The following is a 26,919-nucleotide window of genomic DNA, read 5'->3' as shown; positions in this document are numbered from 1 at the left end:
AATCAATTTGCTAAAATTTCTAAAAACCAGTTTTCGCTTAGTCAAAATGGGGTATTGTGTGTAGATTGATGAGGGGGAAAAAATGTTCACTCCATTTTAGAATAAGGTTGTAACATAAAATGTGGAAAAGGGGAAGGGGTCTGAATACTTTCCGAATGCACTGTACTTACCAAGAAGACAGTGAATGTTCCTGAATGGCCGAGTTAGTTTTGACTTAAATCTGCTTGAAAATCTATGGCAAAACCTGAAAATGGTTGCCTAGCAATGATCAACAACCAATTTGACAGAGCTTGAAGGATTTTTAAAAGAATAAATGGGCAAATGTTGCACAATCTAGGTGTGAAAAGCTCTTAAGAGACTTACCCAGAAAGACTCAATGCTGTAATTGCTGCCAAAGGTAATTGTAACATGTATTGAATACTTATCTAAATCAAGATGTTTTTTAAAACTTTTTTTTATACAAATGTTATAATTTTTCTTCCACTTTGACAGAGTATTTTGTGTAGATCGTTGACAAGAAATGACAATTAAATCAATTTTAATTCCATTTTGTAACAACAAAATGGGGAAAAAGTCAAGGGATGTGAATACTTTCTGAAGGCACTGTACCAGTAATTTCTTGGCTTGTTTGTCAGGGAAAGGTAATGTGAGGGTGTCTCACAAACAATTAGGCCTATGTGGTCAGGAGACCCAACAAGACCCACTGTGCACCTGTCGCCCCTCCCCCATCTCGACACACACCTGTTCCTCTCCCTTAGTGGGACCAGAGGGCTGCGGCTGGCTGCAGAGAACACCCAGTGGACCTGACTGTAAAGAAGTATAATGCAACATAAAGAAACCTGGAGCTTTCCCTTCCTCACAACAAGTGAGCAGAGGGGTCCAAATACATGTATAATCATCCAAGAGGACATAAGAGCCTCAAAATCACTTGGAGGAAACTGATAATCTTTAGAGATTCATGTGTCTCTACACTTTCATAGACAATTTGCTGTGAACAATAATACAATAATGTAGCCTATAATTTATCAAGTGAAAAAATAGTCTGTAAGGAGTAGCATGAGAGGAAAACATGTTTGAATCTGGGCGGCAGGCCTATAAACCGCTCTTGACTGAGCAAACACCAAACTAGCATTCAGAGCAGAGATGCCAAGGATATTTCCATGCTGCAGATTAATAAAACTTGTGGTGCACCTTAATGCAAATTGCAGAGGTTTGAGAGAGTAAAAAAAGTGCGTTCAAAGCCATTTTAATTATGCTTTAGTGGAGAGAACTGGGATATGGCCCTGAGAATGATTAAAGCCACCCAGCCTATTCCAGATATAATCATCATTCCCACTTTGAGAACCTGACTGTCTGCTGTCCCTTTCATTGTCCCAGCGATTCTATACTGCTCTCCATTTTCAAGGAGGGTCAGAAAATGTAGGCCTAACGAAATGACATCTGAAAACCCATGGTACAATCCCAATTATAATTGAATATTCAAAAGTTATGAACCTTGTATTCCGTGCAATGAATGTCTGTGAGATAGAGGCACGACTGTCATTTGCAGTAAGCTTTAGGCCAAATTTGCAGATTTCCCCTGCTTGGTTGAATCAGTGGGCCCGTTCCTCTGTCCACGTGTTGCTGACATCTGCCAGATCTTACAACGCCTGGATAGGTATTTTACGTATCAGCCAATCACCTCATATGTTATAGCAATCTGTCAGTCAATGACACAGTCGATGACAATGCACGCAACGTCTGAGCAGGGGAAGACGACCAGCGAGTCCAGAACGCAGCTGAAACAGGGTGGTTACACTTCTATTAACCTACCCAATCCCACAAGTAAGTAAAAAAAACACCTGTCATCATCAGGTTCAGTTTGATCAGCAGTTATTAGCCAAATGTAACTTGTCAATTAAAGGAATTTGATAGATGACTGCATTTATTATTTGTGCTTTGTCTTCAAGTATCAACTGCACTCTTCTACCTGCTCACAGCACAATTGCATCTTTCTGACACACACTACAACTTTAGGTAAATGTCAATGTGATAGCTATTGTCGCTTTTACTTGCATCAGCTTAAACAATTATAAACGTTAGCTAGCTAGTGCACTGTGCCATAGCATATGCATTTCAAACTGGCTAGCTAGCTAGCTATAGATAGGTTATGACTTATGAAACTAGCTGGTTAACGGGTAATTGTGATGACACGTTCAACTTAAAAGAGACCTGAAATCAATAACAATTTAAAGGTTTAGCTAAAGTAGTTAGCTAGCTAACTTGGCTAGCCGCTCTCGCAAACACAGTGTTCGCTACCGAAGCCTTTGTGGCACCTGCTCCGCAACGCTAGCTACAAAGGAAGCTAGCTGGCTAACCAAGTGTACGCTAGCAAGCAAAAGACAAAAGGGAGAAGCTACTGCTAACCTCAATTAGCAACAATTACTGAATGAGGATGGTAGCTCGAATTGTTTCAAAATGCCAAAACTACCCATTTTTTGTATTATTGAAAATGTGAGGTATCTTGACAGCCATCATACCAGGAAGTTAGCGATGGTCATTGAAAGACAAATCAGACACCTGCTCTGACTGTAGCTAGCTAGTTGTTAACTAGCGTTAGCCAAAACAAGCTAGCTAGCGTTAGCTGTCATTGCACGGCCGATGAGCCACAGCAAACTTGGGTAGGATAGCTAACGTTAGCTAGTTACCCAACATAATAAAAAAAATTGGGGGTATAAACGCTGTTTATTAGCTTGCTACTTTCGCAAATAAGCACCTTGCTTTCTAACGTTACCTGGAAGGAAATAACACCTAACGTTAGCTCAGCTAGCTAACCATGTAATAAAGGAGAGTAGACATTAACTTGCTTATGACAAAAATAGCACGGTAGACATTTTATAAAGTAGAATCCTTCGGCGTGAAATAGAGAACACATGCTGGTATAAATATAAGTATATTCAAACCTGGGCTGAAGACTGGTTGATGAGGATGGTGTGGTGGTAATGATGGAACGAGAGGTTGTTGTTGTTGGTGAGTTACAGTCGCCAGGACTACGGTGACTATGGCGCTGCCTCACAGGGCAACAGTTGCTATAAAACTCACCCCGCGCAACCTAACCTGAGTCTTCTGTAGGAGGAGCTACAAGGATGGCGTATTGGATGGATGTGCTGCTGAGAAAAGAATGATACAAGAAAAACAGTTTTAGTATTATAAGCGGTATTGCAATTAATTAAGGAGGGTGTTAACATCAATATAGTGAATCATCAATTTGCTCTGCTGCAGAGCGTCAATTTGCTCTGCTGCAGAGCGTGGGACGTCTGGAAACATTGAGGTGGATCGGGTCATACTATTCATGTTTCATTTAATCTAATGTATGAAAATTGCGGATATAAATATCACAGAATTGTTCATTATGCGCACATTACAACATGCAAAACAGTATTAATAATCGCATTAGTTCATTGAATCAAGTTGTTTTCCCAAAGCGGGACTACCTTACACAACTGGGTGATAAAGAGTGGTTGAGATAACAAAGAAAGGAGGCAACCCCCTCCCACACTCTCATTGTCGCACGCACACACACACCTGTGATTTTCAAGCCAACCTAAACTTGAAAGCTACAGACAGATCTTGTGTGTTAGTGATATACATAATCTCATTACCTGATACGGATAATGAACCTGTTAGACAAATGTCTATGTTATTGAGGGACATTTTATAGTTTCTGTGATGCCTTTCAATACATAATTGCTTTATTCCATCCAACCAATAAAGGGCATTTTCAGAGACTTGGGAGAAAAAAAAAACTAGGGTTACTTCTGTAATAGAAGTTACTTTGTCATTAAATAATTACATGCAATTTACACTAGATACTTTCTATTGTTTAGGACCAAATTAAATATCAGGGTTTCATCATCTACCAATGCAACTAAATGTAATAAATTACAAGCTTTCTTTTCTTCTTACACAACTATGTATAATAGTAGATAGACATGCCTTCTTACAACAACCTCCAATTTTCTCTATGCTCAGTCATGTTTTTAAATTCTGACAAGCAGAAAAACAACAATTCAAGTTAGATTCCTCAACATATTTGCACAAAAATATATTTGATTTATCGAAGGACATTCTGTTTCACGTAATTAATTCATATGCTACGAAGAACAAACATGAAAAACAAAACAACGTGCCTTCAATGTGCTTCTTATGGTATTTACATTTAATAATTACATAAAAGGAGGGACAATATTTCGATAACTGTACAAATGCATTCAATTAATGTAAACATAAAAAAATCATCCAAAGCTCAATATCATTGGCATCCACAGAACTGTGATTTTTTTTCAGTATACAATCTTTAGGAGGCATATTTCATTGTGGGCTTAGATTCTGAGATCTGATGATACTGACATGAATGAAGACAGCATCTAAGGATCTCAGAATTATCATGACTTGCCATTTTGAAAACAATGTTCATTGACTAATATCAGTTAATAAGTATTGTGGACATGTTCATTTTGCCCATTTAATTAAAACTACTGAATGTCCCCTCTTGTCTACAGTTCTCACCCAAGATGAGCATCACACTCAGGTCAATGTCAGGGAACATGTAGCTGAAGAACAATGTTGTTGTAGGAGTTGCATTCCAGAAAGTATCTGCCTTAGAAAGGAGGTAGATTTGCTGACATCACCCCTCAGTGTAGATACAGGAGAGCTGGCTAGGGCAACGGTCCACTGCACTGACATGTAAATAAGCGTCCTCTGACATCACTGGCACCGGGTTAACAAGCAGATCCTGTGATGCACCCTGCAGGTCATATACTGTGGATGCAACAATAACAAACAGAGTCATTACTATAAGATAGATGCAAATGAATGCATGTTGATCCATACTGTACTCTAATTGTCCTTTATGTCTCTTTATTACCTGTGAGCCCAGACAGAGCTCGTTGGGAGACGTCTAGTCTGTTCTGAGTGGTGAATGTTGGCGCAAGGCTTTCATCAAACTCTGGGATTTCCATCAGGTGACAGAAGTTTGTCTGCTTGGTGGATTTATGTGTACCATTATTGTATGATGGAGAGTACACCATCTGGATCTGACCACTAAAACCTGAGGAGGAAAATAACAGGTACTTCTTGTTATTTTAATTTCCTAATAGATGAAGAGGGACACTGTAGTATCTGTTTTAATTCTCTGATGTTTCACCTTCATTCATTGTTATTTCTTCAGAACCACCTTGGCTTTATTTTAATGTAATTTATAAATTTGATTTGAACAGGGACAATTTACAACAAAACATAAGTCTCAGAAGTGAGAAGTGATGCGTTGCACCAGAGCTAACAGCTCATTTACATCTGCAGTCCCCAGGCAGGTGAACAATAAACACGAAAACATAATATACAGTGGGGAAAAAAAGTATTTAGTCAGCCACCAATTGTGCAAGTTCTCCCACTTAAAAAGATGAGAGAGGCCTGTAATTTTCATCATAGGTACACGTCAACTATGACAGACAAATTGAGAAAAGAAATTCCAGAAAACAACATTGTAGGATTTTTAATGAATTTATTTGCAAATTATGGTGGAAAATAAGTATTTGGTCACCTACAAACAAGCAAGATTTCTGGCTCTCACAGACCTGTAACTTCTTCTTTAAGAGGCTCCTCTGTCCTCCACTCGTTACCTGTATTAATGGCACCTGTTTGAACTTGTTATCAGTATAAAAGACACCTGTCCACAACCTCAAACAGTCACACTCCAAACTCCACTATGGCCAAGACCAAAGAGCTGTCAAAGGACACCAGAAACAAAATTGTAGACCTGCACCAGGCTGGGAAGACTGAATCTGCAATAGGTAAGCAGCTTGGTTTGAAGAAATCAACTGTGGGAGCAATTATTAGGAAATGGAAGACATACAAGACCACTGATAATCTCCCTCGATCTGGGGCTCCACGCAAGATCTCACCCTGTGGGGTCAAAATGATCACAAGAACGGTGAGCAAAAATCCCAGAACCACACGGGGGGACCTAGTGAATGACCTGCAGAGAGCTGGGACCAAAGTAACAAAGCCTACCATCAGTAACACACTACGCCGCCAGGGACTCAAATCCTGCAGTGCCAGACGTGTCCCCCTGCTTAAGCCAGTACATGTCCAGGCCCGTCTGAAGTTTGCTAGAGTGCATTTGGATGATCCAGAAGAGGATTGGGAGAATGTCATATGGTCAGATGAAACCAAAATAGAACTTTTTGGTAAAAACTCAACTCGTCGTGTTTGGAGGACAAAGAATGCTGAGTTGCATCCAAAGAACACCATACCTACTGTGAAGCATGGGGGTGGAAACATCATGCTTTGGGGCTGTTTTTCTGCAAAGGGACCAGGACGACTGATCCGTGTAAAGGAAAGAATGAATGGGGCCATGTATCGTGAGATTTTGAGTGAAAACCTCCTTCCATCAGCAAGGGCATTGAAGATGAAATGTGGCTGGGTCTTTCAGCATGACAATGATCCCAAACACACCGCCCGGGCAACGAAGGAGTGGCTTTGTAAGAAGCATTTCAAGGTCCTGGAGTGGCCTAGCCAGTCTCCAGATCTCAACCCCATAGAAAATCTTTGGAGGGAGTTGAAAGTCCGTGTTGCCCAGCGACAGCCCCAAAACATCACTGCTCTAGAGGAGATCTGCATGGAGGAATGGGCCAAAATACCAGCAACAGTGTGTGAAAACCTTGAAGACTTACAGAAAACGTTTGACCTGTGTCATTGCCAACAAAGGGTATATAACAAAGTATTGAGAAACTTTTGTTATTGACCAAATACTTATTTTCCACCATAATTTGCAAATAAATTCATAAAAAATCCTATAATGTGATTTTCTTGATTTTTTTTTCTCATTTTGTCTGTCATAGTTCACGTGTACCTATGATGAAAATTACAGGCCTCTCTCATCTTTTTAAGTGGGAGAACTTGCACAATTGGTGGCTGACTAAATACTTTTTTTCCCCACTGTACAAACAGGCAACCCACTGGGCACAGACGTCAAGTCAACGTCTATTCCACGTTGGTTCAACGTATTTTCATTGAAATGACGTGGAAACAATGTTGATTCAACAAGTGTGTGCCCAGTGGGAACATGCATATGTAGACATATTAAAAACAGAGGTCATATCGATCTCTAAATACGGTATTGATAAAAGTAATAATAGTAATAATACTCAGTTGAAGTTCTATGAACCATTACAATCACCATCTTATTGAAGCACTACTATTAATCTGATATATAAAAACAATAGAAACGGTGTGAACACATTGTCAACATTAAGTGCTGCTGTCCAGTGGGGGGAAAAGTGCTTACTATTTTAAGCTATGATCTAGAGAGTGAAACTGCTTCTTCTTTCCTACAGAGAAAAACATCAGCCACCAGCTACACAACAGATAGAAATAAGCCAAGATCAACCTACAGAATGTCAAACCACCCACACAATTCTTTAATAGACTTTTTCATAATAAAACAAACAATAACTCTCATTGCGGAGTAGAAATTTCCCTGAGGAATTGTCCAATTGTTTTCTTTCCCCAGGCACATTTCCACAGTCAATAAGCTAAACCCCTCTGTAGGTGTAGGTGTAATTCTATGCAGATCTCTGTGATGCATTACCGAATGTCACTTTTGACATTCCAAGAAAGGATATCACCAATTGAGTACATTAACACCTAATATATTAATGCAGCGAACATACAGTATATGAGGTACCTGTAGTTAGTAGATGTCATTTACCTGGGTGTTGGTCTGTGTTTACTACAGGAGTGTGACTGGGATGATTCAGGGGTGTGCTGGTCTTTAGGGATAAGCCAGTAGGATGGTGAGTGTGAGGACTGGAGGAGCCAGGCAGTTGGTGTTGGTGGGACCCGGGGTTGAGGTGGTGGGTGGACCTATCGACAAACCTGAAATGTTTCAAATAGATGAGTGAATATTAGGTTGTTCAAATAAGACATACAGTCACAGATGGAGACATACAGTCACAGATGGAGACATACAGTGAGCTACAAAAGTATTGGGACAGTGACACATTTGTTGTTGTTTTGGCTCTTACTACAGCACTTTGGATTTGAAATGATACAATGGTTACGAGGTTAAAGTGCATACTGTCATCTTTAATTTGAGGGTATTTACCGTTTAGAAATTAAAGCACTTTTTGTACATGGTCCCCCCATTTTAGGGGACCAAAAGTATTTGGACAAATTCACTTGTGTATTAAAGTAGTAAAAAGTAAGCATTTGGTCCCATATTCATAGAACACAATGACAACATCAAGCTTGTGACTCTAAAAATTGGTTGGATGCATTTGCTATTTGTTTTGGTTGTGTTTCAGATTATTTTGTGCCCAATAGAAATGAATGGTGAATAATGTATTGTGTCATTTTGGAGTCACTTTTATTGTAAATAAGAATATAATATGTTTCTAAACACTTCTACATTAATGTGGATGTTACCATGATTAGCCTACAGATAATCCTGAATGAATCGTGAATAATGAATCGTGAGGAAGTTACAGATTTTATTATATATTTAATTTTATTTAACTAGGCAAGTCAGTTAAGAACATTCGTATTTACAATGACGGCCTACAGATGCACAAATATCATACCCCATGTAATCATGGCAGCATCCACATTAATGTAGAAGTGTTTTCTATTCTTATTTACAATAAACGTGACAAAAAAATGCCCTCAAATTAAAGCTGACAGTCTGCACTTTAACCTCATAGTCATTGTATCATTTCAAATCCAAAGTGCTGGAGTACAGAGCCAAAACAAAAAAAAAATGTGTCACTGTCACAATACCTTTGGAGCTCGCTGTAATTTCACCTGCATACCTACTGCACAATAACATGCTGTTAACCCTACTCTCTGCCTCAAACCACTGACAGCTCTTTTAGTCAAAAGACACACAATATCATGATGCCGTGAATGCCACTCTCTGCCTCAAACCACTGACAGCTTTTTCAGTCAAAAGACACTGATAGCTGACAAGTAGAAGTCTGTTTAAAAGAGGCAGCTACTTCATAACTGAGGGTAGTAACATAGCACACTTCTCCAACTTTAAATAACCAATTTGAACTAAGCACAGATAGAAGTTTCTTATTTGGCAGACGGTATGTGAGAGAAATCTTAATGACCTGTTTGTTTGCCAAGACTAAAAAACGTATTTTCCCATACCAAGCATCAGAAAGTAAGAGACAAGAAAATGCTTTGAAAGGCCAAACAATGAGTTGGATGAATGCTTTTATTGTGTAGCTGTAAACCTTTTTCATTTTTCTTACTGGCACCAGTGTAATTAAAATAATTGAGGTGTTTACAATGCAATTGATTAAGGGAATAACGATGCACAGGCTGAATGAGGGAATAACGAAATCACATAACGGCAGTGAAGAAAATGGCAACAGGGATTTTACAACCGATTTAACATCTAGAAAGGTAATTACAGCAATCCTCTTCCCAGAGCCTCTGAATGGTATTTTTCAGATGTTATGATTCACTTATTGAATTCCTGAGCCACTCTAGTTGGTGGCTATAGCTTCCACTAATGCAGGTCCTTGAGACCAATGACCAGTGCTTTCATTGGCCGATTGTGTACCCAGAATCCCGTGGTGAATGCTGCAGCCTACTGCTGCTACCAGGACAATCAGTGTCAGTGAGAAGCCATGAGCATCTGACTGCCCAAAACGACAGAAAACCCTCCTTCTCACCGCCTTTGAAGTGCATGGATGAAGTTATGTTTTTTTGTGGGCTGACCAGGCAACAGTGTTGCTGGCCAATCCCAACCTGTAAAACCTCTTCTCAACAGCTCTCTTCACAGCTGAGGTGCAGCGTGCCACAAAAAGCCTTTTGGAGTCTTTCACAAGGGGAGAAAATGATGCTCTATTTTAAATCAGATTATTCTAACTATGAGCCTACTGCCATAAAGCCATGACAACCAATGTTTAAGTAGGTATTTGTTGCAGATGAGAAGAAAAAGAGAGAAAAGGGGTGAGGCATTTGAATCAGTCATGGCTACAGTGACTGTGCCAATGGGAACTGAACATGAATAGAAAATAGCAAGTTGCTTGCCCAACAGATGCAACTGGGCCTGCAGATTCTCTTCACAGAAAGTAGATGTGAACACGGTTCAAAAACCAAACCACTTTAAATATAACCATCTATTTCACCATTGTCTGACACATTGTCAGAGTCGGACATTATGCAACCAGTGATGCCATTAAAACACATATCTGCCCATCAATGTCTTAGACACACAGACAGAAAATAAGTATCTGCCAGGAGCCATCAATAGAGTATGTTGAAGGGACTGTGGATTTCAACAGGACTGCTGTAGGTAAGGTCTGTCACTATATAAAAAGGTATAATTTTCACCTGCAGAATACCAAGAACGCTGTTGATCGGTAACCCAGTAGGGGAAAAAGCAATGATGTATATAAACCCTGGATTGCTGATGCTATGTATTGGCCAGTGAGAGGCTTTGAAGCCACCGGTCGGCCATATTGGCACTCCCCAGAAGGAGCAGTAGAATGAATAGAATTCACAAAAGCATTAGTGAGGTCGGGCACTGATGTTGGGCGATTAGGCCTGGCTCGCAGTCGGCGTTCCAATTCATCCCAAAGGTGATCGATGGGGTTGAGTTCAGGGCTCTGTGCAGGCCAGTCAAGTTCTTCCACACCGATCTCGACAAACCATTTCTGTATGGATCTTGCTTTGTGCACGAGGGCATTGTCATGCTGAAACAGGAAAGGGCCTTCCCCAAACTGTTGCCACAAAGTTGGAAGCACAGAATCGTCTAGAATGTCATTGTATGCTGTAGCATTAAAATGTCCCTTCACTGGAACTAAGGGGCCTAGTCCGAACCATGAAAAACAGCCCCAGCACATTATTCCTCCTCCACCAAACTTGACAGTTGGCACTATGCATTGGGGCAGGTAGCGTTCTCCTGGCATCCGCCAAACCCAGATTCATCCGTCAGACTGCCAGATGGTGAAGTGTGATTCATCACTCCAGAGAACATGTTTCCACTGCTCCAGAGTCCAATGGCGGCAAACTTTACACCCCTCCAGCCGACGCTTGGCATTGCACATGATAATCTTAGGCTTGTGTGCAGCTGCTCGGCCATGGAAACCCATTTCATGAAGCTCCCGACGAAGTTCTTTGCTGACGTTGCTTTCAGAGGCAGTTTGGAACTCGGTAGTGAGTGTTTCAATCGAGGACAGACGATTTTTACGCGCTGTTCTGTGAGCTTGTGTGGCCTACCACTTCATGGCTGAGCCGTTGATGTTCCTAGATGTTTCCACTTCACAATAACAGCACGTACAGTTGACCGGGGCAGCTCTAGCAGGATAGAAATTCGACGAACTGACTTGTTGGAAAGGTGGCATCTTATGACGGTGCCACGTTGAAAGTCACTGAAGTCTTCAGTAAGGCCATTCTACTGCCAATGTTTGTCTATGGAGATTGCTCGATTTTATACACCTGTCAGCAACGGGTCTGGCTGAAATAGCGGAATCCACTAATTTGAAGGGGTCTCCACATACTTTTGTATATATAGTGTATGTATTGAAGTATTTTGTTGTTGTAGTGGGGACAGTAACAGAACTGGCAAAAACAAACGTTGACATTAATAAATGCATTTCTATAGCTTCCAAAATATTTTTTACACTGCCGGTGGTGCCAAGATAGAGGTGCGGGGGCTTCAAAAGAGCACCCACATCAGTCATCTAGTGTATATATTATAAATCATTGGGAGTGAGACTGAAAGACAGTTCTCAAGGCAATGACTTCAGAACTTTCATTAGCCAGCACTTGTCATAACTATGAAACACATATATAATAATAATATAATATGCCATTTAGCAGACGCTTTTATCCAAAGCGACTTACAGTCATGTATGCATCCATTTTTACATATGGGTGGTCCCGGGGATCGAACCCACTACCCTGGCGTTACAAGCGCCATGATCTCCCAATTGAGCTACAGAGGACCACGGTCCACAACTATCCACAAAGTAACAAAAAGAAATAATCACACAGCGACTCTTTTTAATAAACTGATTTGGATTGTTGCTTTGGGTTAGATATACTGTTAAATCAACTAAAGAGTTAACTACACATGAAATGTAAGTGCTTCAACATTTACACAAGACCTGGGAAAATTACTGAATTCTCAGAGTCTCAAGGAAGGAACATAATAATAATAAGCCATTTAGTAGACGCTTTTATCCAAAGCGACTTACAGTCATGCGTGCATACATTTTTTGTGTATGGGTGGTCCCGGGGATCGAACCCACTACCTTGGCGTTACAAGCGCCGTGCTCTACCAGCTGAGCTACAGAGGACCACATTGAATGCAGTTATAGACATCCTTGCATGACTCCTACTCATATATGTTTATTATAGTGGGGGCTGCTGGGGTGAGAAAGGTTCATAATAATGGCTGGAATGGAGTAAATGGAATGGTATCAAAAACATGGTTTTCATGTGTTTAATACCATTCCATCCATTATACTCCATTCCAGCTATTATTATGAGCCGTCCTCCCCTCAGCAGCCTCCACTGGTTTATTATAAATAGATTACTGCATTTATGGTGAGAATATGTCATTACAGCGATATAAATATGTGACTAAATATGACTATGATGAATGGTTTAAACAGTACCCACTTTTCTAGTTCAAGACTGTCTCTTACACTTCTTAACGTTTAAGACAGAATTACAGTATAACATGCACACATAGTTTTAAAATGGAAATGTTCTCGCCATCAATGTCTTAGAAAATTATTTCCACATAACTACAACACATACTAAGTGACAGAAGTCAGGGAAGTTTAGCATGGTCCAGGTTGTGACAGCTGCCTATGAATTTTCATAATCTGACCATAGGAAAAACACCATTGTATGAATACCAATTGTTTATCCTAAATGCAAATGTTCAATCCAAATATAAATGTAAAACTGGCAGTGACATTAAACAAACTCTAGCATTGCCTCACAGTCAAAGCTGAAAAAACGTATGTGGTGAACTCAGATTAGAAGACTAATAATAGTCGTTCTGATGTGTGGCTGCAGTACCTATAACTGTCCTGCTGGGGGCGCAGCAGAGCCAGGTGTGAGCCGTTTGAGGAGGGTTGGTCCTGTGGAACAGCTGGAGGGACAGGGATGGATAGAGACACACAGTGGCTAGACTGCCCACTGGTCAGCAGATCTATCAAACACAGACAACAAAGGAGAGATATGGATACAACGGACAAGGCTACACACAACATAAGCCTGTAACCCAGACTCAAATTAAGGCGTATAAGAACATACACTTCTCGTCTCAAATCTCATTCCAAAATCATGGGCATTAATATGGAGTTGGTCTCCCCTTTGCTGCTATAACAGCCTCCACTCTTCTGGGAAGGCTTTCCACTAGATGTTGGAACATTGCTGCGGGGACTTGCTTCCATTCAGCCACAAGAGCATTAGTGAGGTCGGGCACTGATGTTGGGCAATTAGGCCTGGCTCGCAGTTGGCGTTCCAATTCATCCCAAAGGTGTTCGATGGGGTTGAGGTCAGGGCTCTGTGCAGGCCAGTCAAGTTCTTCCACACCGATCTCGACAAACCCTTTCTATATGGACCTCGCTTTGTGCACAGGGGCATTGTCATGCTGAAACAGGAAAGGGCCTTCCCCAAACTGTTTCCACAAAGTTGGAGGCACAGAATCGTCTAGAATGTCATTGTATGCTGTAGAGTTAAGATTTCTCTTCACTGGAACTAAGGGGCCTAGCCCGAACCATGAAAAACAGCCCCAGACCATTATTCCTCCTTCACCAAACTTGACAGTTGGCACAATGCATTCGGGCAGGTAGCATTCTCCTGGCATCCGCCAAACCTATAATCGTCCATCGGACTGCCAGATGGTGAAGTGTGATTCATCACTCCAGAGAACGCCTTTCCACTGCTCCAGAGTCCAATGACGGCGAGCTTTACACCACTCCAGCCAACGCTTGGCATTGTGCATGGTGATCTTAGGCTTGTGTGCAGCTGCTCAGCCATGGAAACCCATTTCATGAAGCTCCCAACGAACAGTTCTTGTGCTGACGTTGCTTCCAGAGGCAGTTTGGAACTCGGTAGTGACAGTTCCGCACTCAACAGTTCCGTTCTGTGAGCTTGTGTGGCCTACCACTTTGCGGCTCAGTCGTTGTTGCTCCTAGACGTTTCCACTTCACAATAACAGCACTTACAGTTGACCGGGGCAGCACTAGCAGGGCAGACATTTGATGAACTGACTTGTTGGAAAGGTGGTATCCTAGGACGGTGCCACGTTGAAGTCACTGAGCTCTTCAGTAAGGCCATTCTATTGCCAATGTTTGTCTATTGAGATTGCATGGCTGTGTGCTCGATTTTATACACCTGTCAGCAACGGGTGTGGCTGAAATAGCCAAATCCACTAATTTGAAGGGGTGTCCACATACTTCTGTATATATATATATATATATAGTGTATGAAACCATGTCTTTTCACATTTGAGTAAGCCTATATTTGCTAGAACTACTGTACTAAAGGCACCGTCAATGCATGTGAAAAATGTGTACCTGTGTAGAGATCTAGGGAAGGTATTGGTGATTGGCCCAGCTTGCTGTCAATCATGTCCAGAGGAGAGAGGCTGGGTTGCAGGGGTTGGATGGTTAGACAGTCCGTTAATGCCTCTTGGCTCATGTCAATAGATGACCTCAGCTTTAGACCAATCACATAGAAACAGAGGTACAGAGATCAGCATAAATGCAAGTAGAGAATACAGTAACTTGCTAATGAAAGAAGCTGTGAATGTGGGAGCACACATTCGTAAACTATAGAAACATTCGTTTTTATAGAAACAACCCACCTCCTGTGGCTGGTTGTATCTATGGTTACATAACCTTAACTCGAAGATTGAGTTAATGAGCATTATTTTTACCAACAGGAACTTTAATAAGGTCTGAGTATTACAGCGCAGCAAAGCAAATCAACTAACTAGTGAAGATGTATACAATATTATGTGTAGCCATACTGTATTTAGTGTATTGTACGAGTGGATGTGTTTGTGATACAACAGAAGTGTCCATGTCACTTACAGTAAGTGAGGAAAAATAAGAGGCAGTGAAAGAGAGAGAATGTCTAAAGAGACATTGAGACTGTGATTAAGCCAAGTGGATCCTTTGACTGCAAAGTGTGATTGAGCTGATTATCAGGTATAACTGTTAAGAGTAGAGTCCAGGCAGCTCAATACTGACCTTCTTCCTCAACTGCCTCTCTTTGGAGGAATGGGATTTGACATGTTTGCGCAGGGAGCTGGGGTCAGTGTAGCGCTTTACACAACCAGGGATCTGACACACGTACGGCTTCTGCACAAACACACGGACACAAACAACTATAAATTATGTCACAAAACCAACAACTTTCGGTGTGTGTGTGTGTGTGTTTTCTGTGTGTCTGTGTTATGCCACTCAACTCACCGTGTCCAGGTGTGTGCGCTGATGCTTGGCTCTGTCGCTGGAGTTGCTGAAGGCTTTGTGGCAGCCGGGGTGCTGGCATATATAAGGCTTCTCTCCAGTGTGGCTGCGCAGGTGGATCTTCATGTTCTCCAGCCGAGAGAAAGCCTTCTGACAGCCTTCAAACTGAAACCACACACATAGGGCATAGGGACAGGAGTGATCGTCTACAATTAGTATACCTATCATGAACCTATTCTGTACATCAGGGGTCCACAAATCAATGGTACATGTTATCCTGGATCCTTGGTACGTCCCAACTCTGACAATACCCCATTGAAGTTGAAATGTAAAATGGTTAGGGTTAAGGTTAGGGTACAGACGTCCCAAGGATCCCGGATAGCACTAACCACAAAACAATTTCCGGGAAAAAATAACATTGGCAAACACTATTTAAGAGGTGAGGTTGTCAATGTAACCAGCAGGGGTCAGTATCTGTGTGTAAACAGACCTCAATGTCTGTGAAAACTATCTTGTCTCTAGGGTCTCATAGGAGCTAAATGTGATGACAGAGTAACTCATTGTAGAAAACTGCTACCAGTAGAGGGGTTTGTTCCTTGTCAAAAGAGCTTGCTCCCTGCCCAGGTCTACTGCACTCGCTGTCACAAGCTATGGGATTCAGGAGTAGTGGATGGAAGCTGATTCAAGTCAGCAGAACTGAACAGCTCTCCTTTGTGCAGTACTACCCACCTCACTGCAATGACCTCACCCTCAAGACATGTGAATCATCACAGTTTCTTACTGTAAGCCAAGCCTAGCACTTTGCGCTCTCTGCGGTCATGGTGCTTGGAATGTCCTTGCTTCAGCTTCAGAGTAAAGTCATGGAACCATGACCCATTTTATTATTGTTCCTCCAGGACTGGATTCCTTGCATAGCTATACCTCTCCCTCAGTCTGAGCTGACTAAATATAGTTCCTTTTATATCTGACTCATCTCATTCTATGGGACATATTTCCCATTCCTTTAATTAATGTAATAACATACCGCTCATTTCAGACTGTATTTCTCTTCTGAACTCTATCTGAATCAACATTGCTGGTATCTTCTTGCAAGACAGTATCTTGATGAAATTCACATATCTAACATACTGTACAGGCAAAGCGCTACCTACTCCAGACCCTACACTCGCAAATGTTCTCTCTCGAAGTTGGCAAACAGCAGGCACGAACATACACCCTGCAGAGCAAAACCACAACCACCAGCAGAGTACTGTCATTATGCCAAAACTCAATTCCAGTAAGGCCATTATGACTGCTTCTGATGGGAAACATATGTTCTTAATGTCAAAGGAATGGAGTAAAGGATATATTTTATAAGCCTTAAGTAACTCAAGAGGGTTCGAGGGAGGCGGATATGCCTGAGAATTCTATTAGTGCTCACCAGTCTATAAGGGATGGAAAATTGATTCTGCATGACAGTATCATAGTAAATGTGTGAATTTGGGGGTACATTCAACAGCATTTTAGTGCTTACAGATGGGGTCTCCCATGCAACGATGATGATCTCTCTCCTTGTGGGTGTTTACCATGTCCTGCTTGTATTGGGACATGACCTAACAGCAGTTGTGTATTACTGAAAGCGGAGAAAGCCACCAGTCTTAGTCTTAAACAAGTCTTCTTCACACACAGCAGGATATTCTGTCCAAATGCTGTCTAATACAGTGGCATCCTAGGAAAGTACCCCACGACCAGACACTCCAAACAACAGTGTAGAGAAAGGGATCAGCATCGGACCATTCAGACGGGCTAGCAGAATAAAAACACAGGCCAGAGAGAATGAGCAGGACAAATAGTCATTCAGCCTGGGGATGGGAAAAGAACTGAGAAGCAGCATCACACACAAATATACTGCCAGGAGCCCAGCGGTGCCCAGGAGTGGCCTGCCTGCCCGACACACACACACACACACACACACACACACACACACACACACACACACACACACACACACACACACACACACACACACACACACACACACACACACACACACACACACACACACACACACTCTAATAAAGCTAATAGTCCCCTTTTAGCTGCTTTGAAGGACAGAGGGTCTGAATAGATAGCAACATGGCTCCTCAGTGGAGCTAAATGCCACAGCCAGCCTCCTGACAGGTCCTGGCAGCCTCCTATGCCCTGGGGAACAATGACCCGCCCACATCGTGCCAGCAGAGTCAGTCTAGTGCCCACTGTAGTGCCTCAGCCTCTCTCCACTCTCTCTTCTCCACTCTCTCACATAGCCACTCTCTCTTCTCCACTCTCTCACATATCCACTCTCTCTTCTCCACTCTCTCACATAGCCACTCTCTCTTCTCCACTCTCTCACATATCCACTCTCTCTTCTCCACTCTCTCACATATCCACTCTCTCGTCTTCTCACTCACATCTTTACATGATGCTTTCCTTACTCTTATGTACAGCTCAACTCCCATTCTTATCCTCTTCAGACTCATGTCTCACCTCACTCTCACATATCCTCTCCTCATTCTCAGTCAAATTATCCTCGTCTGTTATCATCTTCTTTAAATGCAAAAAGTTAGTGCATGAGATTTTTAGGTCTTAAAAGTAACTGTCCAGTGAAAATCTCACTTTTAAAAGTTAATATTCTGTTAACTCATACCCAAATAATGTTGTTGACTCATCCTACACGCGTATTGGTGGCCAAAGCATGAATTGGAGAAAAAAACACTTAAAAAACCTAACCTCAAATTTGTATCTCAGACAGACCGTTTAAAAAACGTCAGGGTTGGCTCATTGTCTGAGCTGGCCAATCAGTGGTCTATTTGAGTGAATATTTTTACTGACTCATCTACGCCCATACAATTCTGTTGTTGGGCTACACCCACACCATTCAAACACAGAAAATCCGTTTTTTTTAACATACTCAAATGCAATTGTTTGGAAGAAAAACTATTTCACTCATATTATAATTAATTATATGGCATACTTCATAGAACTCTGGAAACGCTGGACAGTTACTTTAAAACAAGAGCTAAAAATGGTTACAGAAACTTGAGAAGAAGCTGGGTTGTTAAAATACTTTGAAGTCTGAACTGTTTTTTTGGTGCCAAGTTATTTCCCTCCTTGCGGTTGTAGAGATGCCGCTAAAAATCTTGGCAAACCAGAAATCTCATCAGGCCTGCATTCTGTGGTGGTGTGGGCAGGACTAGAATTTCAAGCTGTCCATTGTAAGGAACTAAGTGGATTAACACGGAACTACTGGGGTCTCAGTCTGAATGTCTTCTTTCAACTTAATAACTGATATGCTCAAATGCACACTGTGATTACACAAGTGAACCTATTATTCAAGTGAACCTAGTGCAGAATAGAACACCCAACACCAAGAAAATGTATAACCAGATTTTTTTAGAGTATGAAAGGGAAATGGTATATGAATGAGGGCCTTTTTTGGTTAACCGTAAGTGACATACTTTGAGGCCCAATCAATCAAAACGGGTAACTCCAGGGTAAGTCAAGATATACAGTAGTCTACATATCGAGAGCTTGGAATGATAACCCACTGGGCACACACTAGTTGAATCAACATTGTTTCCACGTAATTTCGTTGAACCAACGTGGAATAGACGTTGAATTGATGTCGGTGCCCAGTGGGAAGGGTTTATCTGCGCACGATTCACAATGACTGGACCGTTGTCATCACTGTTCCACGATTAGTGAGGATTATTAGGGTATATTTATTTATAGGACTATTGTTCAATCCCTATTGTACACTTTTCTCACCTTCCAATATTTCAGGGACTGAACAATTGAATACGGCAACTTTCAGGATAAATCAAAACACCATTTTTGATTCACCAATATTATATTTAGTACGTAAAGGCTCTCTAAACCTGTTTTTCTAAACCTAAATAATACAAGATCAGAGTAGGTTTAAATCTACCAATTGGTACTGAAAAGGAGTTGAATATGTGAGTATTTACATGGATTTCTTTCATTGATCCCTAATATTCTGAACCGTTCTCTCCATATATTCTAGTGAGTCTGTCAAGAAAATTCAAATTAAAAGGTACACCAAATTTAAAGGGATAGCTTTAGATAAATGTACTGAATGTATTGAATGAAAATTACACAAGAAAATCTATTGGCCAGCAAGTGGGAGGGTTTTCAGCGGTTGAATTACCATACCTGCAAAGTCCGTTACACACCTGCATAAGGTAAGTCTGAATACCAACTACTGAGAAGTGCGGAAGAAACGCATGCGTAAGAAAGGCCTGCTTATTCATTCCTGATTCAGGGACTCCCCCAACTGGGATTTCAGGAAAAACAGGGAATTTATTGAAAGTTCCTGGAATTCTGCAACCCTATTCCTGTCAATCATTCCTCACAATAAGCTAGAGTGTAATTCTTGGACAATTGGCTGGCATGGCATCTAAGACCTGGTTCTCTCTCTCTGTGAGAGGCTCTGTTGTCTAAGTCTGGCTCCTCGGCTCTGACTTTGATTGCTTAGACTGTTTTTGTTCAGTAAGTCTGGGTTTTCTGACCGTTTCTGCCAATAATGGACTGACCGTTCTATTTCTTTTCAGTAGGACTTTTTCAGTTTATGCTGCTGAGTCAAGCCTGTCAAGAAAGTTCTCTGGCAACAGGGTGATAAAATTAAGATTCTACATTTGTACATATGTAGGATCTTAATTTGATCACTCTTTTGTTGCTGGAAATGCAGATGAAATTCGTGATTTACATTAATTCACTAAAAACCCGTACTAATACACGGTTATAGTAACAGTATTGCATTTTCATGTAGTCTAATTTTAGCTAGCCTAACCACTGATCAAGCAACATTATGGACTAAATGTTCAAATCTTGTTGCTGCAGGATTATTTTGCTGCGACAATACGGGTCAAATGAAGATCCTACATCTGTACGTATAAAATGGCACTCTATTCACTAAATAGGGAATAAGGCGCCATTTCTGACACACCCAATGTCTGTTCTGTTTTTGGGTAGGGGGTGAGATTACATGGCACACAGACCCATCCGACTGCAGCTGCAGCCTCCATAGCAACGGGACTGGTTGGCACTAATAAGTGAGTGTTTTGGAGCGAAAGGTCGACCACAGGTATGCATCCAATTAATAATTGACTAACCAAGAAGCAGCGAAACGAGACAAGGAACGAGAATGGCTTGTCTCTTCTTCATCTGAACCTCAAGTATGTTCCCAGTGGGGTTGAGGGTGCGGGGTATCTCTACAATCATCCAGACTAGGATCTTGAGTATGAGTGTGATGTTCTCTCCTTGGAAACCCAGTTAACTCTACTCATCCAGTTTAATGATCCTAAAACAGAGCCCAAGCTCATTACTGCAACTAATGTGCATAGATGTTTTGCTGCTATGGCTCCTGAAGGATACCTTTTAACTGCAATTACAACACAGTAGAGCTGGGACGATTAACAGAAAATTATTGACAACGACCATACCGATCACTTATCGCAGGCATTTTGCTGATATTGTTCATTACGATAAGTAGCCTATAATACAGAAATGTAAATAAGTTTGAAATAAGTTTGCTAATATGGGTGATTGTTATGGCAACCACCATAAACATGTAGTAGTAGTTTAAAGGACAATTTAAAAAACTGGTGCACATTAATGTTATAAACGTATTGTTATCCTTATCATTATCACAACAATTCAGGTAATTTAATGCAATATGGATTTGTGTCAATATCGCCCAGCTCTAATATACAGTGCAGTACAACTCATCTGTCAACCGACAGAAAACAAACATCAAAAGCGACTAGGGAAGAGAACCAAACTTAGCCTTCTCTAGCGGCACATTTGAGAGCACCACCAGCAGCAGCACTAGGCCTGGGAGCACCTGTCTCAGGGGAATCAAGCCAATCCCTTCATCAGAACCATGTCCAAGGATACATGGCTTTCAGATTAACTCCATTCAAGTGTCTCTCTCCTTGGCCACAGAACCAGACCGATCAAGAACCGGGCCAGGGGGCATCACCTTCCCAGAACCCCAGCCAAGTCTGTACCTGACTTGGCACTAATAAGCCTTATTGGCTGCTTACAGGCCCTGTGACTGCCTGATAGAGCGAGAGAGAGAGAGAGAGAGAGGGGGGGGGGGGGCAGGAGGCTTACTGACTGGTGCCCTGCCAGATCTTAAGCACAGCGCTGTCTTTGTGCTGATTTAATAACTACATAATTGAGTTAACTCCCATGTCAATTATCACAGAGCTGGCTAATTAGCCCGTGGCAGCAGTTAAGAGGAGAAAGACCATATTTCTGACCCCAACCTTCAGCCTTCAAACGTACATCAGAGTACACAAAGGCATTAAAGAGGTACAACGTGCGTACTTCAAGATGTCTATTTCCCTGGCTGGTTGACTCACAGTAGACAGGAGAGACAGTCGGGAAGGGAACCCCCTGTAACACACTTATGGAAAAAAGGATGTTAACCATTGTGCATAAGGGGGATGTATGTAAAGCTGAGGTAAAATTTGGTTCAGGTAAAGCCAATGGATTCTGAAGTGGATGACTAAACAGATACACACTTGCATGTTAAAGACAGTTTTGAGGCCTTCACCAGAGATAAGATTTGCTATGTACCGTGCACTTGTTGGGCTTCTCTCCAGAGTGGACTCTCATGTGGATGAGGAGTTTGTAGCGGGCATTGAAGGGCTTGAACCTGCGTGGACACCCCGCCCAGAAGCAGGTGAAGTCTTCGCCCTTACGCTGGTCCACATGGCGCTTCTCTATGTGCCTAACCAGCTCCTCCTTTTGGTCATACACAGCACTGCAGTCCACCCAGCGGCAGCAGTGCCCCCTACTGTAGTCCTCCAGCTCCCCCTCCTCTTCCTCCAGCATGGGGAACAGGGACAGGGGATGGGGCACGAGGCTGGCCCCATGCCCAGGGGGAGCTGGGGGGGCCTGAGCGACAGGGCCCTGGGACTGGGCCTGACCCTGGATGTGGCTAGGAGGTCTTTGGAGGTGGCGGTGCTGGTGAGAGTGGTAGGGAGGCGGGGGGCCCTGCGGTGGACTATCTGATCTGATGATGGTGGCCAACTCTAGCTGAAAGTGTAGAGATGGTACCAGGTCATTAGTGTTCCTGGCAGCCCTCTGTGGTGTCCCTCCCGCCTCTGGGAGACACTGCTGCTCCACCACCATGTTAGCCATCTGGCTCTCCAGCGCCCCGCCCTGCTCCAGCCTCTGCATGCGGCCACAATCCATCCCATGGTGGGGGTCACTCAGTGGGGTCAGAGCCAGCGTGGAGCCTGGGAGGCTGCGGAGGCCTGGAGGCTGAGGATAGGGGATACAGCTCCCTCTTACCCCCAGGAAGTGGCCATAGACCTCAGGCTGGAGGGGTGAAAGGGTGTGGTGGGAGGCTGGAGAGCTCCGGGAGCCATTGATGTAAGCCACCAGCGAGGTGGGCGAGGTACGAATGATGGCGTTGAAGTCGATGCCATAGCCGTCTGACAGAGGTGACATGGAGAGGGCCCTCTTTTTGGAGCGGGCTGAGTACTGCCGGGGGCTGTTGGCATCTCCCCCAAACAGGTAGGAGGGCAGGGAGGCAGAGTTGGAGATGCTGGTGCCCCCGGACATGGCAGTGCCAGGGGGCAGGCTGAGCAGCTCACCCCCATCGCTGGCCTGGGTGGAACCCTGTTGTGGGCAGAGTGGAGGAAGGACCCGGTAGCCATAGGGCCACTCCTGTCTGCCACTCAGAACTGACTGGGTCTCTGCTAGGCTCAGGGTGGTGGATGCCAGGGACTCTCTGGAGAGCAAGGACCTGAGAAACAACACATCGTACTATGTAAGTAAGTACCAGGGAAATCTCACAAATGAGTATCACAACTGTTTAATAGAGTACTGTATGTTGATTTTGTTTAGAGTAGCACAGAAATCAGTGTAATGACAAGAGTTTGGCGGTATACTCCCTCACCTAGAGTGGTGTAGAGGTTGACTCACCTGGCATCTGTGTACGGTACCACCAGGCCTTGTGGGGGTTGGGGATGTGGTACCAGAGGCTCAGAGGTGTAGGCCTGGCCCGTGACAGGAGACACTGGGCCCAGGCTCTGGACCACCATGGGACTACTGGTGACCCAGAGGTTAGCACCAGCCTGCTGGCCCAACACCTGCATACTTGGTCCTGAGACAGAGTAACCTGGTAGAGACAAGTTCACCATTAGAGGGTTGAGGGTTCACCACCAAGGTCATACTATACAGGGACATAGGAAATTAGACCATATACTTTACAAATCAAAACAGTGTCAACATTATGGGTTGGAAAAATGCTTTCAGTGTAAACTTTAATGACTAAAACCAGATATAAAGTATTTTTTATAATATAATCTTTGAGAACTAACAATCACCAAAATAAAAGCTAGACAGTCAGGGAGAGTTGAAAATAAAAAAAACTATGAATTTAGCAGTATTGGTTTTGTTATTATGTTTGAGGAAACGAACACAGACTTATTAGCCATGGCAAAATGTATAGAATTGCAGGAAATAAGCTTGAAAACTGCAAAATTTTCTCTCAGCTCCATGGCAAAATTTGTAGAATTGAAGGAAATTAGCTATAAAACTGATTTTTTATTTTATTTTTAATCTCAGCTCCATGTAGAAATGTATAGAATTGCAGGAAATTGGCAAATGCAAAAAGTTCTCTACACCAAGATGGGGTTTACTCTAAAATTCAGCCGTGCCGACTGCGGCCATTACCACGCCTCCTCCCACGCCCACCACCATAACTCCCTTTTTATCCAGAAAAAACCCTGTATTACAAAAATCATATTGAATCAGAAGTCTATATCTGAGCACTCCAGCCTCAAAATTCCAGTGTTGCTGCTTGTTCTAAAGTCTTTCAATCAACATTGTTCAACACAGCTTGAAACAAGATTAAAAATAACCACTTTCGTAAGTTGATTAATTATAGAATTAAGCTATTCTAAGTAAATTATAGACAAGACAACTTGTCTATATAATAGAAAGAAGATTGTGGAGAACTCTCCCTGTGTGTATTTGTAGTGAGCGCTTCAACTACTGTAGGCTTCTACAATGTGGTTGTGGCATTGACATTTGCATCCAACCATTGTCATCATACTGTATCTGACACACATTTCTAGTTTGCACTGGCAGTATCTGACTTTGATCACAGTATCATCTCCATCACAGTTCACTTAACCATATTAACACAGCAACCTGTGTTTGCACACCAGGGACCTATGAGACAGACATCTTCAACAGAAATCAAACACAAACCTAACGTTTTTTGTCGTGTTCAGTAGACCCTTACGAATGATTATGAATTTCACGTGATCACATGTAAATTGTTCCAAAAACACATTTTCATGTGATCACTTGCTCTTATGTGAAGTTAATGTGATAAGATGTGAACATGTAAAGCAACATGTGATAACATGAAACTACACATGTGAAAATGTGATTACACGTGAAGTGTTCCAAAAACACATGTTTTCACATGATTTTCCACATGTGAAATCGTGCTTTTTCTGTAAGGGGAAGCTTATGAATCCTGAAATTCCCCCCAACAAACCGATTCGATTTTTTTTCTTCCTCTTTTTCCTCCTTGGCTCATTTAGGGACAAGCTTTCTGCTTGGTTAATTATCAATAAACAGGCCAGGGAGAAAGGAGGTCTGGGGAGGAGCGTAGGTTAGGGTGGGCGGACGACATTGAGGTAAAGTGAAGTATGAAGACGTCTATGTACAGTAAATCAGTGCTACTTTCAAGAGAGGGGAAAAGAGAGGGGCTGATTGAACGACTCTGCTTACAACATATCACTGTGAGCCTGTCTTCTGTTCTAGGACATGTGCACACTGGGATCTTTCAGTTGAGAGGGAAGAAGAGTTCCTCAAAAAGATTTAAGTTTTAAATAATAGTTTATGGTAGGAAACAGCAACTGGTTACTTCAATAGGACACTTCCGACTTATTTGGAGTGACATCCTCACTTACAAGTGTATCAGCAGTTAGCATGTTGAGTGATGACCACTGCTCTAAGGTCATTAAGGTCACACTATATCCTACTGATGGGACAAAGGCTGAGGCTGCTCAAGTCCATAACAGTTATCTTACATAGAAGGTCAAGATATCATCATTGGGTGTTTACCCATGTGTAAATGTATTACTCTGTATTTAACGTTGTTTATTTACAAGGCTTAGAAGAACTTACCTTTGACACCACTGTCAGAGCAGTCGGACGCCATGCCCTGATTGGTGGCTGCAAGGCTGGTGGGTGGGAGTTGAAGGGTGGGCATTTGTTGCCATGACATCTGTGAGACACCTAAAACATTTGGCTGTTTCCCATTGGTCAACACCTGCTTGCGGAGGCTCAGGGCAGGAAGCAGGACAGAACTCCCAGAATTCCCAGAGTTTGTCCTGGAGCTAAGGGGTACTTGGGAGTGTTGGACACCCCCTCCTCTGCCCCTGCTACCCACCGGAGAGGGGCTCAGGGTGGCACAGCATCCCGGGGAGAGGGTGGTGCGTATAGGTATCCTGATGGAGGGGGCCTGCTGTCCTGTGATCATGCCCAGCGAAGGGGGCACACCAGAGGGGGAGACCAGGAGATGACAGCCCTTACCGTTCATGTCTGACCCAGTGTCTTCTAAACAAACAGCCTTGGAGAGTTTAGGAGAAAATAATGCCTTGTCCCACAATGCTCCTCTTCTCAAAAGTAATGCTTGAGTCTGGCAGAAGAGGAAGAGCAGCAGCTAAATCAGCATCTCTCGGTTGAATGCATTCAGTTGTCCAACTGACTATGTATCTCCTTTCCCTTTCCTGCATCTTCGGGCCCTCAGTGGTCTGTCCATATGGACAAAGGCATCTGAAATATATCAGTGAGACAGGCACATATTTATAGTAATGTGTAATAAGGGAGAACACAAACTATAACTGGCATACGGAAGAATTCACTGATATCTTCAAAACAATATGTTGCCATATGTGACCCGTTTCAGGAAACTAGGTGTATGTCGTGCGTCACTACTTCACAGGAGAGGCATTTGAACGTAAACTTTTTTTATCAAAATGCGTTTTTTGGCAGAAATGCCTTCTGGAACATGTGAACTTTCATGTGCCTTAATAACAAACTTGTATGCCATCGGTAAATACGAATAACATTGTTAAATTACGAGCCTAGTTGGTTTAGCCATGGAAAAAGACAGGAACCTTCCAGCTAGCCATGATTGGCTGAGATAATGAATTGGCTGGAAATGCCAAGAAATTAGTTCGGATTGGTCTGCCATGTAACACGCTTCTGTCTATAACAAAGGGCTGCTCAGTATGTGTAGGCAATCCTTTCTAACGCGTTTAAGAAAAGATATCACAAATAACTGCAAAAGTGTTGCTCTCCACTTTCTGGAGGACCGAGTTTTGAAATCAGTGGAATGCCCGGTGGAAGC

At 42.5% G+C, this 26,919-nt stretch overlaps 2 protein-coding genes across 2 annotated transcripts in view; both read right to left on the bottom strand.

Moving 5' to 3' along the window:
• The window catches only part of LOC311136650 (transcription factor RFX3-like), a 31,146-nt gene extending 28,122 nt beyond the window's left edge, over positions 1-3,024 (bottom strand). Inside the window, exon 1 of the mRNA XM_084170859.1 lies at positions 2,943-3,024. The gene's annotated coding sequence lies outside the window, so the exon portion shown is untranslated. The remainder of the gene's footprint in view (positions 1-2,942) is intronic.
• Positions 3,025-4,666: 1,642 nt separating this feature from the next.
• Positions 4,667-26,106, bottom strand: LOC311136647 (zinc finger protein GLIS3-like; the record flags this gene model as incomplete). The annotated part of the gene is made up of 10 exons (XM_084170853.1): positions 4,667-4,800; positions 4,907-5,089; positions 7,751-7,917; positions 13,090-13,222; positions 14,595-14,736; positions 15,273-15,383; positions 15,495-15,656; positions 22,113-23,289; positions 23,469-23,664; positions 25,692-26,106. 10 exons carry the CDS (start codon positions 26,104-26,106, stop codon positions 4,667-4,669), a joined length of 2,820 nt encoding a protein of 939 aa, XP_084026979.1.
• Positions 26,107-26,919: the final 813 nt, after the last annotated feature.

Source organism: Coregonus lavaretus (genome assembly GCF_964263955.1).
Source record: "Coregonus lavaretus genome assembly, chromosome: 10".
Classification (NCBI taxonomy): Eukaryota; Metazoa; Chordata; class Actinopteri; order Salmoniformes; family Salmonidae; genus Coregonus; species Coregonus lavaretus.
Note: the sequence above shows the minus strand (reverse complement) of the source record. Positions and strands in the feature narration are given on the sequence as shown.